The 14,606-nt window shown below is 37.8% G+C and overlaps 2 protein-coding genes across 2 annotated transcripts; both read right to left on the bottom strand.

Moving 5' to 3' along the window:
- Positions 1 to 347: 347 nt before the first annotated feature.
- Positions 348 to 2,640, bottom strand: LOC127790887 (uncharacterized). Its single transcript, XM_052320615.1, has 2 exons — positions 2,194 to 2,640; positions 348 to 890 (listed from the first exon to the last, which is right to left on the bottom strand). Exons 1-2 carry the CDS (start codon positions 2,638 to 2,640, stop codon positions 348 to 350), a joined length of 990 nt encoding a protein of 329 aa, XP_052176575.1.
- Positions 2,641 to 10,728: 8,088 nt separating this feature from the next.
- On the bottom strand, positions 10,729 to 11,739 carry LOC127790707 (uncharacterized). Its single transcript, XM_052320326.1, has 2 exons — positions 11,175 to 11,739; positions 10,729 to 11,003 (listed from the first exon to the last, which is right to left on the bottom strand). Exons 1-2 carry the CDS (start codon positions 11,684 to 11,686, stop codon positions 10,961 to 10,963), a joined length of 555 nt encoding a protein of 184 aa, XP_052176286.1. The 5' UTR covers positions 11,687 to 11,739; the 3' UTR covers positions 10,729 to 10,960.
- Between the last annotated feature and the right edge of the window lie 2,867 nt (positions 11,740 to 14,606).

The raw sequence follows: 14,606 nt of genomic DNA, 5'->3' as shown, positions 1-14,606 counted from the left end.
TAAATAATGTCGCATAGTTGACAGTGCCAATAAGAGCAACAGCCAGCATCAACCCACTTTTCATATCTTTGAGTGCCTTCTCAGAGTTCTCTCGTAAGTTGATATGGTTTTCTTGAAATAGTTCACTTGCTGTCTTCCCAACAAAATTGCGGTGGTATTGGAAATGAGGGGGAGAATCATACCATATCCGATGCCAAAGAAAGAAAACAGTTAGCAACTCAAATGGTGTCTTTTTTTTCGAATTCTACATAGTAGACTGTCAAAATATAAAGTAAACACATCATTTGGCTAAGTAATGTAATAGTCGTTGATTGAATCACATTGCATGTATTGAAGAAAATAATTTCTTAGCTGGGAACCTTAAACCAGAATACGTCCCATGCCATCTGGTTCATATGTCCAAGAACAATTCTAGGACTATTTCCTTGTTTTGTTGCAAGATGCAGAATGGTGTTTCCCTGGTTGTCCATTGCTGTTAGCATCACATCCTTGCGAACTTTTGTCTTCAAGTAGTCATAGAGTCTTTTATCTTTCTTCTCCACTGCTATATGCAATATGTTCTTTCCATTCTTGTCCACTGTATAGGCTGCATCTGGGAATTTTTCTAGTATTTCCCCTACCAACTCTTGAATGCTGTTTTCTACCGCCTGAAATAGCGGATTTCTCATTCCATTATTTTTGGGTGAATCAATTGTAGAATCCAAATTAAGCCGTTGTAGAGAAACTGAATCATTCATTTGCCCATGATCTTTACATGGTTCCATTGTTCTTTCACCGTAAGTGTAACGGCTCCAATCTTCTTCATCTCCAATTAATCTTTTGGCTAGCAATCTTAAGTAAAAGGAAAAAATTAAGCTAGAACAACCAACCTCTAAGCACTTTTCTGTACCCTGCAAGAACAATAGACTTAAAAGTATAAGAGAAAGAGTTGATCCAAAAAATAAAATATAAGAGTAGATTAAGAAAATAAAGATGAGACCTACATTAAGCAAAGAAGAATGAGCAATTAACTCTCTTGAAGGCAAGAAGATACATCCAACTGCAAGTAAACATTTCTGTGTTCCTTGATCAAAAATTGTTTCGTAATTTACTAATATTAGAGACCATTCAAGTCATTTTATATATTTTAAGATAATTTTCTATCCCGTGTTCCTTCGATTGAAGGTGCACAAGCATACAACTCACCATGGTTCTACTCTAGGTTGATGTTTTGGAGATTTCAATAAAACTAGTTAACGTTGGTGCAGAAATCACGTGCGTCGCTCTATGATTCACTTCAATTAAAAATCTGCCAACAATGCTAAAGGTATGACTTTGAGATGTGTGCACTGGGTATCTTAAAATAACTTTTATAATACAAATAGGTCTATGTTTGAATAACTGCCAAATGACAACAAGACACTCAAAAGTCTTAACAGATTTTTCGTGTAATAAACAATCCTTAAAGAATAATTTAAAAGTATAGAAGAAATTTTCTCTTTTAACCAAATAAAAAGTCTATTCGGTAGAGTTGTTCTAACAGTTTTCAATCAAAGCAAATTTATTTCTCAACAAATCTTCTACAAATAGAAGTGAATCTATATATATATAAAGCTCTAGTGCTTGTACTGTAAAGCTTCTTTTTAATTTATTGGTAAAGCAACCTACAACCATCATGATGCTTGTGCAGTAATTTTACATATATATTGTTATGTGACAACAAAACCAAAATAAAGTTGAATAAGTAAAGCAAATACCCGATGTTAGTTTGGTTAGCCACAAAGACGTTTTTGGTTGTGGTATATCCGATTGATTTTGACGAGGATTTTCCGCATCTGTACTGGGGTTTGTTCTATTATCCATTGGTGGAATGCCTGTGGTCAAGGTACAAAACATAAAAACCAAATCGGGATACAAAACATATATATAGAACTAATGAAAAAGAAAACAAAACTATACATAATGAGAAAGCAACACATGTCCGTCAGTGTAGATTAATAATCACAAAGATAGATCAAACAGCGAATATGTTGTTTACTATCTCGAATGCTAGTCCTGCTCAACATGAGAAGACAAACCCCAAGTAAAATTATACTTTTTGGAATCTAGTGCTAAAGCTACAACTTGAGTGGTAAGAAAAAGACACTTGCTATAAGATTCTCCGATGATGGCGGCGTGAAGGAGAGTGCAGCCGTCATTTCTCGTTGTCGTTACGTTGTCCTTGTTTAGTTTCCCCTTCACGAAATCGTACACATCTTTCTCCCCTGATGCAACGGCAACGTAAAGCGGCGTCTCGCCCAAACTATTGCGTTCCAAAGCCAAGCCTTCATCCTTCTCCAACATGATTTCTACGACATTGCATCGCCCAAACCTGGCGGCTTCGTGCAAGGTCGTGTCGCCTCTCAAGTTCCCTTTCTTCAGCATTTCGCTGGTCAACATGCCGTCTTCAAAGAGTCGGTTGAAAGCCGATGCATTGCCGTCGATGGCCAGAAAATGGATAATCGTGTTGCCGTGCACGTCGACATGAGCCAGACCGGCGCGTTGCCGCCTGATCAAGTAGTCGCGGAGGACTTTAAGTGAATCTTTCTTCCAATCTAACACTGCTCTAAAAGCTTTGTGATGGCTAACAATGGCAGCGGGGCTGATTCCTGTTCCTACCATTTTGGGATTCAGAGAAGTTGCTGATTTTTAGTATTTTGGGATGTAAACGAAGTTTAGGGCCTGTTCTCTTTCCCGTTTTCGGGCTGTTTTCTGTTTTTAGTTTTTGAAAACATTGAAAATGCGTTTTCTTTGTCATTTTTCAAAACGCGTTTTCAAAAACAACTAAAAATTTTGTTAAGGAAACTCAAAACAACAATTTTGTTGTTTTGAGCGTTTTCAGTGAAAATACACTGAAAATACAAAACAATTTAAAAACGCGGAAAACAGCCCCCCAACCCCCCCGCAGGCACACGCAGAACCACTCCCCCCTCTCTCTCCCCCCCCATCTTCTCTCTGTTCTCGCTCTCCTCTTCTGGCCATCGACAGCCATAGCCACCGCCGCCGCCGTCGACCTTCAACTCTGCCGCCACCGCGACCAGCGCCCCTCAATGCCATCGCGACCAGTACCACAACCACCGTCATCGACCTTCAACCCCACAGCCGCCACCGCGACCAGCACCCCCCTCCGCCACCTTCAACCCCACAGCCACCGCCACCGCGACCAGACCCCCCCACCGCCATCGCGACCAGCCTCCCATCGCCACCGCGACAGTACCGCGACCAGCCCCCCATCGCCACCGCGACAATACCGCGACCAGCGCCCCTCACTGCCATAGCCACCGCGACCCCCCCCCCCCCCCACACACAGAAAACCCTAGAACAAAGAAGATGAGATGGGTTACGGCTGATTTGATTTTTTGTTATGTTATTTAAATTTTTTATTTTATTTATTTATTAAACTGAGTATGTGATATATTTTATTTGTATTAATTTTTTTAAATGATATTTCTAAGGTTGTTGATTTTTTTTTATTTGAATTTTATTTTATAGTTTAAAATTTTTGAATCAAATTTATAATTTGTTAAATAAAATATCATAATAACAAAAAAAAAAATCGTTTTTAAAATTTCAAAGCAAACGCGTTTTCTAGTTTCCTGTTTTGAGAAATAATTTTTCAGAATAACAAAAAGAACGCATTTTTAAAAATTTCAAAACAGACACTCAAAACACAAAACTCAAAATGAATTCAAAACTCAAAACACAAAACTCAAATACAAAGAGAACACCACCTTAGCTTCTTAATTAATTAAGGTAATCTCTCTTACGGAGGAATTAAGAATAATTACTCTTTAATAAAATGACAAAAAAATCAATGAATTATAAATGTGTGCTTTTGTTTTATGTCATCCACTCCTCTGATTAAAATGGAAACTGCACAACAAGAAAACATCCATCCAAAGAGTAAATGCCCAATTATATGTTCATAATTTTTCAATAAATTGTATTATCAATAAATAAGTAATGCCCAATTGTAATAGTTTAATAATTATATTTGAGCATTTACAGAAAAATATAATTATATTAAAATTACTTAATTATATAAAGTAATACTTAAATCTTAATAATTTTTTTTTATTATTTCATTGTTAGAATTAAAAATTCTAGTCAATAGCGATGGGAAAATGATTTATTAACGACGACTTATTTAATCCATTGTTAAAATTTATTTTATAACGATAGAATTTATATTTAGTCGTTAATAATACTATATTAATCATCAAAATTAATTCTATCGTTAACTTTTGATCGTTAATAATTCTTTTTTTTTATAGTAAGCGCATTGTTGTTAAAATCCCGATTTTATGCGTACGATTTTACGATTTTACGATTCGAAGACCCCCAAACGATTCAAATCCCATGTAAAATCCAATTTGGGATAAAATCCTATAAAATCTCGATTTTACATGTACGATTTTACGCTTCAGAGATCCCCAAACGATTTTACGATTCAAAGACCTCCATTGATTTAAGTTGTAATTTAGAGGATACTTCCAACGTCTCAATGTCACATAGCATCTGACATTGGAACTTATGCAATGAATTGTTATATTTTGCCTCTAAATTGGAACTTGATTTAACATTGATTGCATAAGTTCCAATGTTACATAACATCTAACATTAATTGCATAAGTTCCAATTTACTTGATTTAAATTATAATTTTTACTTGATTTAACATTGATTGCATAAGTAAATCAAGACAAACAAGTAATTAATTAATGGACCACCCAACTCCAAATCGGGATATTACTTGATTTAATCAATGTTAAATCAAGAAAAAATTGCAATCTAAATCTAATGGAAGACGTTGGAAGCATCATTTAAAGAATTTTAAGCTATATTTTACCTCTAAATTGCCTATACCAACCTGCTAGTTTTTGAGCTATATTTTGGAAATATCATCTTTTGAATTACAATAAGGAATAATTAGGTTATTAAATGATATTAATTCATTTTCTACAAAATTATGTTATTATAAACATATATTTACAAAAATTAAAGGGTATTTTTAATTATCTCTAAAATCTTACGATTTTACGATTCAATTTTACGATACGATTTTATGGACCCTTTGTCGATCCCACTTAAAATCCCGATTTTAACAACCTTGAGTAAGCGTAACCTAAATTAATCTAGAAAAAAAAAATAACATAACCATAATTCATTGAATAACATATATACATAATACGAAGGAGACACAAAAAAACCCGGAGCCAAGCCTGAGATCAGTTTCGTGACAAAACTCTCTGGTTGGTTGATAAGAACTCCATGTTGATCTTCCACGTCACCAGCTGCTGTAGGCAATTTGGCCACAGATGGAATGCCTCCTCAGATGCATATATATGCGTACAAGAAAATGTATGAACCCATTTAGTTTTGACAAAAGATTTTTTAGTGATTTTAAATCTGTTCCTAATTGTTGAAGATAATTCCACTGATTGGAAAAGGAGCAACACTTACTGTAATACTTGGGTAATTATCAAGGTTATAAAAGGTATTTGATGAAGGATATAATTGAAATTTTTAAAAGAATAAGCCTTTAAGATATACTATCACCATCTTAAGAGACTGAATTGACCGAAGGGAGTACCCCGGATCCTAAATGATTAAGGAAAATATAATGGTATTGACGAGTAATACGAGTTATGATTTTAGGCATCAAAAAAATTGAATTGGGAACAGTTTTCAGTACAACTGTCGACCGAGTTGAGAAAATCGAATCGACATAGAGAATATTCGAAAAGTCAAAGAAGTGTCTTAAGGACTTAGATTTTGCATATGAAATAACCCTTGAGTGATTTCGGATTGAAACGAAAAGAATTATGGTCAAAATGATCAACCGGGCCAAAATGTAATTTTCTAATTTTACCTAGGGATGTCAAAAAGGTAATTTATTGAAAGTTTCGAAGATTAAATTAAGCGTACAAAACTTGTGGGCTTTAGTGGCATTGTTGGAATGATTAGGGGTGATATGCAAATGGTAGAAATGAAATGACATTGAAAGAAACTAGGAGGCCAAAGTGTAATAAACTGAAATTGGTGGTGTGAACGCAACAAGCAAAATCCATCGCTGCAATCCACCGCACGTGGAGGCCATTTTAGGCGATGGGACGGGTGATTGACCAAGAGGTGGCCGGTTTTTGGGTATAAAAGGGGGCCGAGGGTTTCAGATTTTTGAGCAACAAATTGGCCGCGATTTGGAGTGATTTTGAGAGAGTTAGGCTTTTGATCCTTGCATCAAGAGAAAGGTTTCTGGAGCATTTGGAGGATTTTTATCAAGGCTTGAAAGCTATTCGTGCGTCGTCGAAAAAACCAAGGCGGACCGCCTCCGCTGACTTGCAACCGGCCATTCGGAGGCCTTTCTAGTGGTGTTTTGACCGACAACCAGTGCCATCGTGATCGAATTTGAGAGGGCTTCAAGGGGGTACCCTCAGATTGGCCATCGAAAACGTCGGTGGCGGCCGAAAAATTGAGGGAAAAGATGGCACGTGGCTGCACGAGCCACACTCCATGCGTAGCCATGTGTAGGGCGCGTGAGCAAGGGTAAATTCGGGATTTTACTTTGTATATTTTTCTTGAATTATTTTAAGATTTATCATGTTAAAAAATTTGAAAAAATGTTGGAGGAGATAATTATTTTGAATTATTGAGGTGAAAATTGGGAGAAAAATAGAGGAAATTATAGAAAAATTGAGAAAAATGGATTTTGATACTCCTTTAATTAAATATGGTGTTTAGGGAGTGTCGTGGCTCGAGGTTGAGTATAAATTCGGGTGTTTGTAATTTGGCACTCAAACTGAGGCAGTGCACGTGGATCGAGGTATTTCGAATACATTCGAGGTGAGTGTTCTACTTGGAAACTTGATTTTAACTCGTGAGTAGTTTACCCAAAACTTGGTTTGTTCTATCAAAATGTGTTGTGAGTTTATGCAAAATGGTTTTGTTGCATGCAAACGGTAAGCGGTGACGGTTGGTTTTATGAGGGAGATTCGTCCCTAAACATTTTGTACTTGTACATTGCATTTTATATAATGTTGTTTATATGATGTATTGAATTGTGAAATGTGGCATTGTCATGCGTTTTGTGATTGCTCATATGGAATGTCAACCTAAGATGTTGTCTGAATAGTGTAACCATAATTCTCCAAGGGCATGACGGAATAATAGGGATATCTCGTGCTGGTGTGCATGCTGGGGTAGTCACCTTGGTTTCCGTGCCGAGCCGTTTGGTCAGGGAAGTTGCACTAGGATGACTAGATGGTCCATATGAGATTTTGAGTTGGGATATGGAATGTCAACCTAAAATATTGTTTGGATAATGTAGCCATAATTGTAACGCCCCGTCTTCCCAAAACGAGCATTACCTCGAGATTTCAGGAATATATATATATATATATATTTTTTCAACATCATACACACAACATAAGTCTCAATATACATACCCTCATCATAATCATTTCCCGACAATCCCAATTATACCTTCTCAACATATCAAAATTTAAAACTTAATAGACTAAGACAGGTATTATCAATCACATCAGCGGAAGTAAGATCGAAACCTCGATATATAATTGACAATTCTTTTTACAGTAACCAAATCGATGTTTCATATGAAAATATCAAAATATTACATATCCTCTGAACATCGTAATCATAAACAAAACCTTCGAAAACTAAACATAGCAACTACATCTCGATGACATTCTTTCCCTTAGCACCACTGCTTTCTCTTGGAACGTTTGAATATTCTAGGGACATAGTCCAAATTAGATGGCGAATCATCTAAGTGAGAGTTCAAAAACATTTTCATGAATATATGCAAAATCATATATAAATCCGACAAATCATGACATGCCCCAACCTAAGAGAATCCCACACAGCATTTAGCCCTAATCGGGGAAAATGCAATCTCTCTAAAGGCGATATGACCACACCGAGCCATTGGCAAACCAATCCTACTTAAGAGGGACAACCTCGATATATGAACCCGGGAATCACCCCATTGTCATTGTTAGGCATTACGCTCCTACTCAAAAGCAATTCCAAAATCCAACGTAACCCTAGCCCCAAGAGTGTCACATCAGCACTATCCCCGGAATCAACGACACCTCGGTATTAATGCTATTGCTCAAGGATCCTGGAGTGGTGTCCACTCTCATCCCCGCCACTTGAGCCAATAACCGGGTGGTGTCCACTCTCAGCCCCGCCACTTGAGTACCATAGGGTGAAGTCCGTCTCAGCCCCGTCCTAAATGGGTCACATAACATTAACCGTTGGCACGCATTCCGAGTGCTATCACTCGAGAGCTACGTCACAGGTTAACAACCCACGTCCCACATGGACAACACATAACATGCCAATGCCGAAAATCATAACATGCATGACATAAAATTAACATCTCAATGTATGCAATTTACCGTACAAAATCTTATATAGGTGTAAATAATCATTTGTAAAACCAACAATAAACTTAGTCATGGGGATGAACACTCACAGTAATCCACAAACGAGTTTTTCGATAGAACCACTCATCTTTAGGCGCAATTCAAATTCTTCTTGAAAAGCACGATACACCTCGATTTGCGTTCCCACCTCGAACTTCACACAAGTCACCTCACCTTAAGCCGCAAGGTACCCTAATCATCCAATAACCATAAATATATAATTTTTTCCTTAATTTTTCTCACATTTTCTCATTTTTCTCCTATTTTTATCACTAGTAATCCAAAATAATTATCTACACAACTATTTTCTCAAATATTTTTACATAAACATACCTAAAATAATTTTCCAAGAATTTTGGAAAAAAAATCAGAAATGCGCAGGCGAGTGGTGCTGCGAGTAGGAGCTGGCGCGTGGCTGCACACGCCACCGTCTTCCTCGTTGAACCGGCTGCCGCCGGTTGCTCCGATGGCCACAAAAGTGGTACCCCCTTGAAGCCCACGAAGAGTCGATCACGATGCCATCGGTTTCAGGCCGAAAGGCCATCGGAAGTCCAGTTGCAGGTCGCGGTAGGCGAACCGCCTCGACTTTCTAGCCACCCTCGAAATGCCTTCAAATCACCTCTAAAACTCACAAAACTTACCAGAAATGCTCCTCTTGCCTCAAGAATCAAAAGCCCCTTATTGGTTTCCCTCGATTCGCCCTCAAAACTGAGCAATTTGATGCTTCAAAATCGGCCAAAAACTCTTGGTATTTATAGGCCAAAACCGACCCCCACGTGGCTGATTTCCGGCCATATCTTCTCCTACACGCCATCAGGACCGTCCTTGGCCATGCCCTGACGAGCCTTGGCTGCCAATCCTTCAGATTTTCTGGCCAAATCCACAGCCAGATCTGCCATGCTTTGGCAGATTTTCAAAAATTGGATTTTGGCCCCCCTTGAACTTTCTTTTACATTTTGGCCCTTATCCTCAAGCCCCTGATCTTCCCAACACCATCACCAAGACCCACAAGATTAATAATTCTCATTTCTCTCTTGAAACTTTCGAAAAAATACCATTTTGACCTCTCTCGGGCAAATTCAAAAAATTGCACTTAGGCCCGACTGATCGTTTTGACCTTAAATCCACTCGATTCAACCCGAAATCACTTAAGCGTTGTTCTATACATCAAATATTAGTCATTGACAAACTCCATTGACTTTTCAAACGTCTCTTACGTCGATTCGATTTTCTCAGCCTGGTCGATAGCTGTACCAAAAACTGTTCCCAATCCAATTTTTTTCATCACTAAAAATCATAGTTTAAATCACTCGTCGATATTATACTATTTTCCTTGACTATCTAGGGTCCGGGGTATTCCCTCTGACTAATTCGGTCGTCCAAAACTGCGTTAGTGTACCCTATAGTCTCATTTTTCTGCAAATTCCATTTATGCCCTTCATTAAATATCGTTTATATCCTCAAACCATTCCCGGGTATTACAATAATTCTCCAAGAACGTGATGGAATAATAGGGGTATCGTGTACTGGTGTGCACGTCGGGATAGCCATCTTGGTTTCTGTGCCAAGCCGTTTGGTCAAGCAAGTTGCACTAAGATGACTGGATGGTCCATATGGGATTTGTGTGGTGGTTCCTGGATGTTTAGAGTGGGAACGTAATCTTCGACGTAAATGTGGTGAGCCGGGTTCCTGCGTTGATGTGACCATCTAGGGCCGGGAGTTGGTAACGATTGTTCCTGAGATGTTGGGGAGATGCGTTGACTTGCCCATCTTAAGCTGGAACCTCGTCGTGTCGTCGTGTCGGTGTGGTGGCATAGCTTTTAGAGAGATTGTTCTTTCCTTGTGGTAGGATTAAGAGCTTTGGGATTCTCTTGGATTAGGGCTTACCAGGTTGTGTTAGTTTATTTAATGTTTTGCATTCATTTATGAAAACGTGTTTTTAAACTCTCACTAAGATGATTCATCATCTAATATGAACTTTATCCCTGAAATATTCAAACGTTCCAATGCGTGCGAAGGGAAAAATGATTGCTAAGGAGTGATTGCAATTAATGGATAGTTTACTATATGTCGTTTTCAATTATATTGTTAGTTTTGATGACGTCATGTAAATGTTGGTTTGACTTTATATTATAAATAAAACGGTTTCGATTATGGTATATTGAAGTTTCGATCTAGCTTCCGCATTTGAAGTGATTTACTTGTCTTAATTTATCGATGGGTCATAGTTGATATACTCAGAAGGTGTAATGGGATATTCAGAGAATAATTTTGTGTTCAGTTTTTGTTGTTTGGAAAAAAAATATTGTCGAAATCTGACATTAGGTATGAGAAGACGGGGTGTTACACTTAAAAGATAGCTAGGCAACGAATTAACTGCAGAGGAACGAAGGGCCTGCTTCCAAGGTTTTCAAGCGAATACAATGAGCCGCTTCTGAAGGATCCGGGTTTGTTGGCCAACAAATTCAGTGCAGTTGCTCCCGTTTCATCATGTGCTCTAGCAAGGTGAGGATATAATTCCAATATCTCCAAAGCAAGATCTGCAGATTGAATTACTATAGGTTACTACCAAGTTCATTTGTTTTCTTTCTTGAATATCTGAACAATTACTGTAGCTAGGTTACGTGGATGATTTTATATCTGTTTAATTGTTAACTACCATTAAGTAGAAGATTAATTAATTTTATCTTTCATATTAAGTAAAAGCTCACTGTAATGCTCTCCAAGAACAGCTGCGCAAGATCGTCCCGCCATCGTTTCTTCTGATCAAATCTCCGACATGCACCTTGAGAAGATTGAAAACCTCCCTCTTTCCACATGCAGCAGCGACATAGAGAGGCGTCTCGCCCAAATCATTGCGCGAAGAAGCCAGATTGGGGTTCTTTGTCAACATGATTTCCGCAGCATTACGCTGCCCAAACCTCGCAGCTTCGTGCAGGGCCGTGTCGCCTCTGAGATTCACTTGCATGAGCTGCTGATGGCTTGTCAAGAGGCCATCCTCTAGCAGTTCTCTCAAGGCAGATGCTCTGCCACTCCTGGCCAGAAAGTGAACGATTGTGTTGCCCTGCACGTCTACTTCGGTGAGACTCCCCGATTGCTGCCTCAAGAAGTCGCGGAGGATTGGCATCGAAGAATGCTTATTCCAATCTAACGTTGCCTTTAAAGCCGCAGAGTTGGTGACGATGAAACTAGTAGTCGTGGAGTTGCTTCCTGTGCTTGCCATTTTGCAGCAAGGAGAAAGATAAATTCCTACTTCTTATTAATTAGCTTCTTATATACGTGCTAAGTTTCCATGTACTAAAATTAAAGAAGCTAAAGAAATTTATAATTAGTGCACATGATTAAGAAGCAACGTAATGATCTTTCTCTGATCCTCCAGGCCCTTCCTCTAGCCTCGGTTGAGTACAGCTGGTTTAACATCTTTTCTCATAGAAAAAAGATTAATTTAGTCGAGTTTTATATTGAAGATGATGGATTTAAAAAAATAAAGCAAGCTTGAGTGCATGTTGAGACCCCATGATCATGAATGGCGCGGTCGGAACGCTACGCTACTTTGGTTCCTAAGTTGAGATAAAGTTGACACCCCATGATGGGTTTAGCTTTATGTTCAATAATAGGATTTTTTTTTTGTTTCCCTTCTTAATGGGCCCATATTATACAAGGTAGAATAACCAAAGTGATAAAATAAATAAATAAACAAACAAACATCACTTTAGTTTCAAAATTTTCTATGTTTTGATGTAAAATATTTTATCTAAAATTATTTTTCATTTTATTCTCTAGTTTAATTTATGTGACAATACTTTTACATTGTTTAGTGATAAAGAAAAATTTTCGTAAAAGCCGGCCAGCGAAGCAAATGGAAAGTTACCTAAGTATTTAGAATCTTATCAATTAACATTCGCTTAAACCCTCGTCCATATCTACTCAAAATTTCAGAACCTACCTCTTATTCCCAAGCAGTTAATTAAACATGTTCATTGGCAAGAAGTTATGAAAACTAAACTTGCAGCCTTAGAAAATAATGACACTTGGTTTGTTGTACACCTACCCCGTGATCATCATGCTATTGCCTAGAAGTGGGAATATAAAGTTAAACTCAATATTGATGGTAGTTTCCAAAAGTGTTGTTGGCTGTGAAGCTCCAAACGGCGTCGTTACTCTTAACTGACTGGAGGGCCACGTGCAGCAACCGCGTGCTGCCATTTGGCAGTCGCTGGATGGCTGCACGTGGCAACCATCAGCTCACCTTCAGCTGGCGCCTGATTATGCCCTCTCAGCCTTTTGCCCGATCATCTCCTGCTCTCCTGCTCCTCTGCCGTTTTCTGTTGGGATTATAATCGTGCTTGCACGATTTGATTTGATCTATCCATCTACACTTTATGAGGCGCAATCCCAGCCGCTCTTAATCGCTTTTATTGATGCCTTGAGATGTGAACCAAGAGAGGCGAAAAATACGAAGAAAAATCATAAAGGTAGTCGGGTTGCTCTTGCGGGTTGAAGGCTCTCGCCTTTTGGCTAGGGTTTCGTTCTAGTTTGTTCCCGATTTCTTTTCTGTACATGTTTGTATAGTTTTTTATGGTTCGATAGGTTTGCCTTTAATCTGTATTAAGTGATTGATTGGTAGTTTTGTTTTCTCGAACCATTGATTGTTTTTGAGGGTTTTGTTAGTGAGGGCTTATGAGGGTGTAATCTGATTATTCATCTCATAGTGCAGTGAGCTCTTCTCTCTCGAGCTCAACGTGGACGTAACCTCAGTTTGAGGTGAACCACGGTAAAAACTCTTGTGCCTCCGTTTCATTTTTTGTTTCTCTGTGTTTGTATTTTTTATTCCAGCACTATGAATGATTGTTTCATTCAGACCGTCGAATAGTCTGTGATTGCTTAAGTAAAACCCTAAGGTTTAGTGTCGAGTCTCAACAAGTGTAAAGCTTGTTTAGTGGTTAAGGGTTACAATCAGAGGGCTGGCTTTGATTTTCAAGAGACATTTAATCTAGTAGCTAAACAAACTACTGTGAAAGTGTTTCTTTCTTTAGAAACAATTCGAGGTTGGTTTTTATGTCAGATTGATATGGACAATGTTTTTTCTTAGTGGTGATTTTGTGGAAATTGTGTGCATGGATTTGCACCTCAAGGTTATGAACTCAAGGGGGAGTATGTTGATACAAGTTCTTTTAGTAATCAATCTTCTGGTAATTAGTTGGTATGCAAGCTGCAAAAGTCTTTATATGGGTTAGAGTGAGCTTCCAAACAGTGGAATGCTAAGTTCACAAGTTGTTTGTTATCTTATGGCTGTAGACAGTCCAAGTTAGATTACTCTTTATTCACTAAAATTGAATCTTCTGGTGATTTTCTTGCTTTGTTGATCTATGTAAATGACATAGTTATTACAGGAACTTCACGACTTGTAATTGATGTTCTAAGAATATTTAAGGTCTCTGTTCAACTTAAAAAATTTAGGAAACCTCAAATATTTCCTAGGTATAGATTGCAAGGTCTCAAAAGGGTATTTCTCTTTGTCAAAGGAAATATGCCTTGGATTTACTTGAAGAATATGGTCATTTATGAGCAAAGCCAATCTCTAGTAACCCATAAATCATCACCATAGATTGTCTAAATGGAGTAATGATGCAGTATTGTCAGATCCTTCACATTATAGGCAATTGGTGGGAAAGTTTCTTTATCTTACATTCACAAGGCTAGACATGATATATGTAGTCAGTGGTAGAGTTAGGGCCTTGAGTCGAGAGGATAAAAGTCTAAATTTGCCTATTAATTTTTTTTTATAACATACTAAAATGATCATAAACTCGTATTCGAATACGCATACCCAGATTCATCTACATATATATATATATATATTTATATGTGTGTGTATAAAGTGGGTTTGTCTCTTCATATTCTTAAATTATTGAAAAAATTATTATTTTTTACTCTTTTTAATCCAAATTGTATTTATCTTCTCTCTTCTTTTTTTTTCTTCTTTTTTTTTTTGTTCTCTCTCTCATCTTAACTGACATTACTCATCTTTTTTATTTGAGGGGGGAAAATATTAGAATATATGGTAATTTATACACAAAAAAGAAGGGCAATACAGGTAATTTTAGAAGTTCGGGGGGGGGGGGGGGGGGGATTGCCCACCC

This window comes from Diospyros lotus, chromosome 14 (genome assembly GCF_014633365.1).
Source record: "Diospyros lotus cultivar Yz01 chromosome 14, ASM1463336v1, whole genome shotgun sequence".
Taxonomy (NCBI): domain Eukaryota; kingdom Viridiplantae; phylum Streptophyta; class Magnoliopsida; order Ericales; family Ebenaceae; genus Diospyros; species Diospyros lotus.
The sequence above is the reverse complement of the archived record's forward strand: the minus strand, read 5'-3'. Positions and strand labels throughout refer to the sequence as shown.

Coding starts and splice junctions, on each gene's coding strand:
- LOC127790707 (XM_052320326.1), bottom strand. CDS start 11,686: ATGGCAAGCACAGGAAGCAACTCCACGACTACTAGTTTCATCGTCACC. Junction 11,004..11,174: donor TGTTCTTGGAGAGCATTACA/GTGAGCTTTTAC, acceptor TTCAATCTGCAG/ATCTTGCTTTGGAGATATTG.
- LOC127790887 (XM_052320615.1), bottom strand. CDS start 2,640: ATGGTAGGAACAGGAATCAGCCCCGCTGCCATTGTTAGCCATCACAAA. Junction 891..2,193: donor GGAAACTAAACAAGGACAAC/GTAACGACAACG, acceptor TTGTTCTTGCAG/GGTACAGAAAAGTGCTTAGA.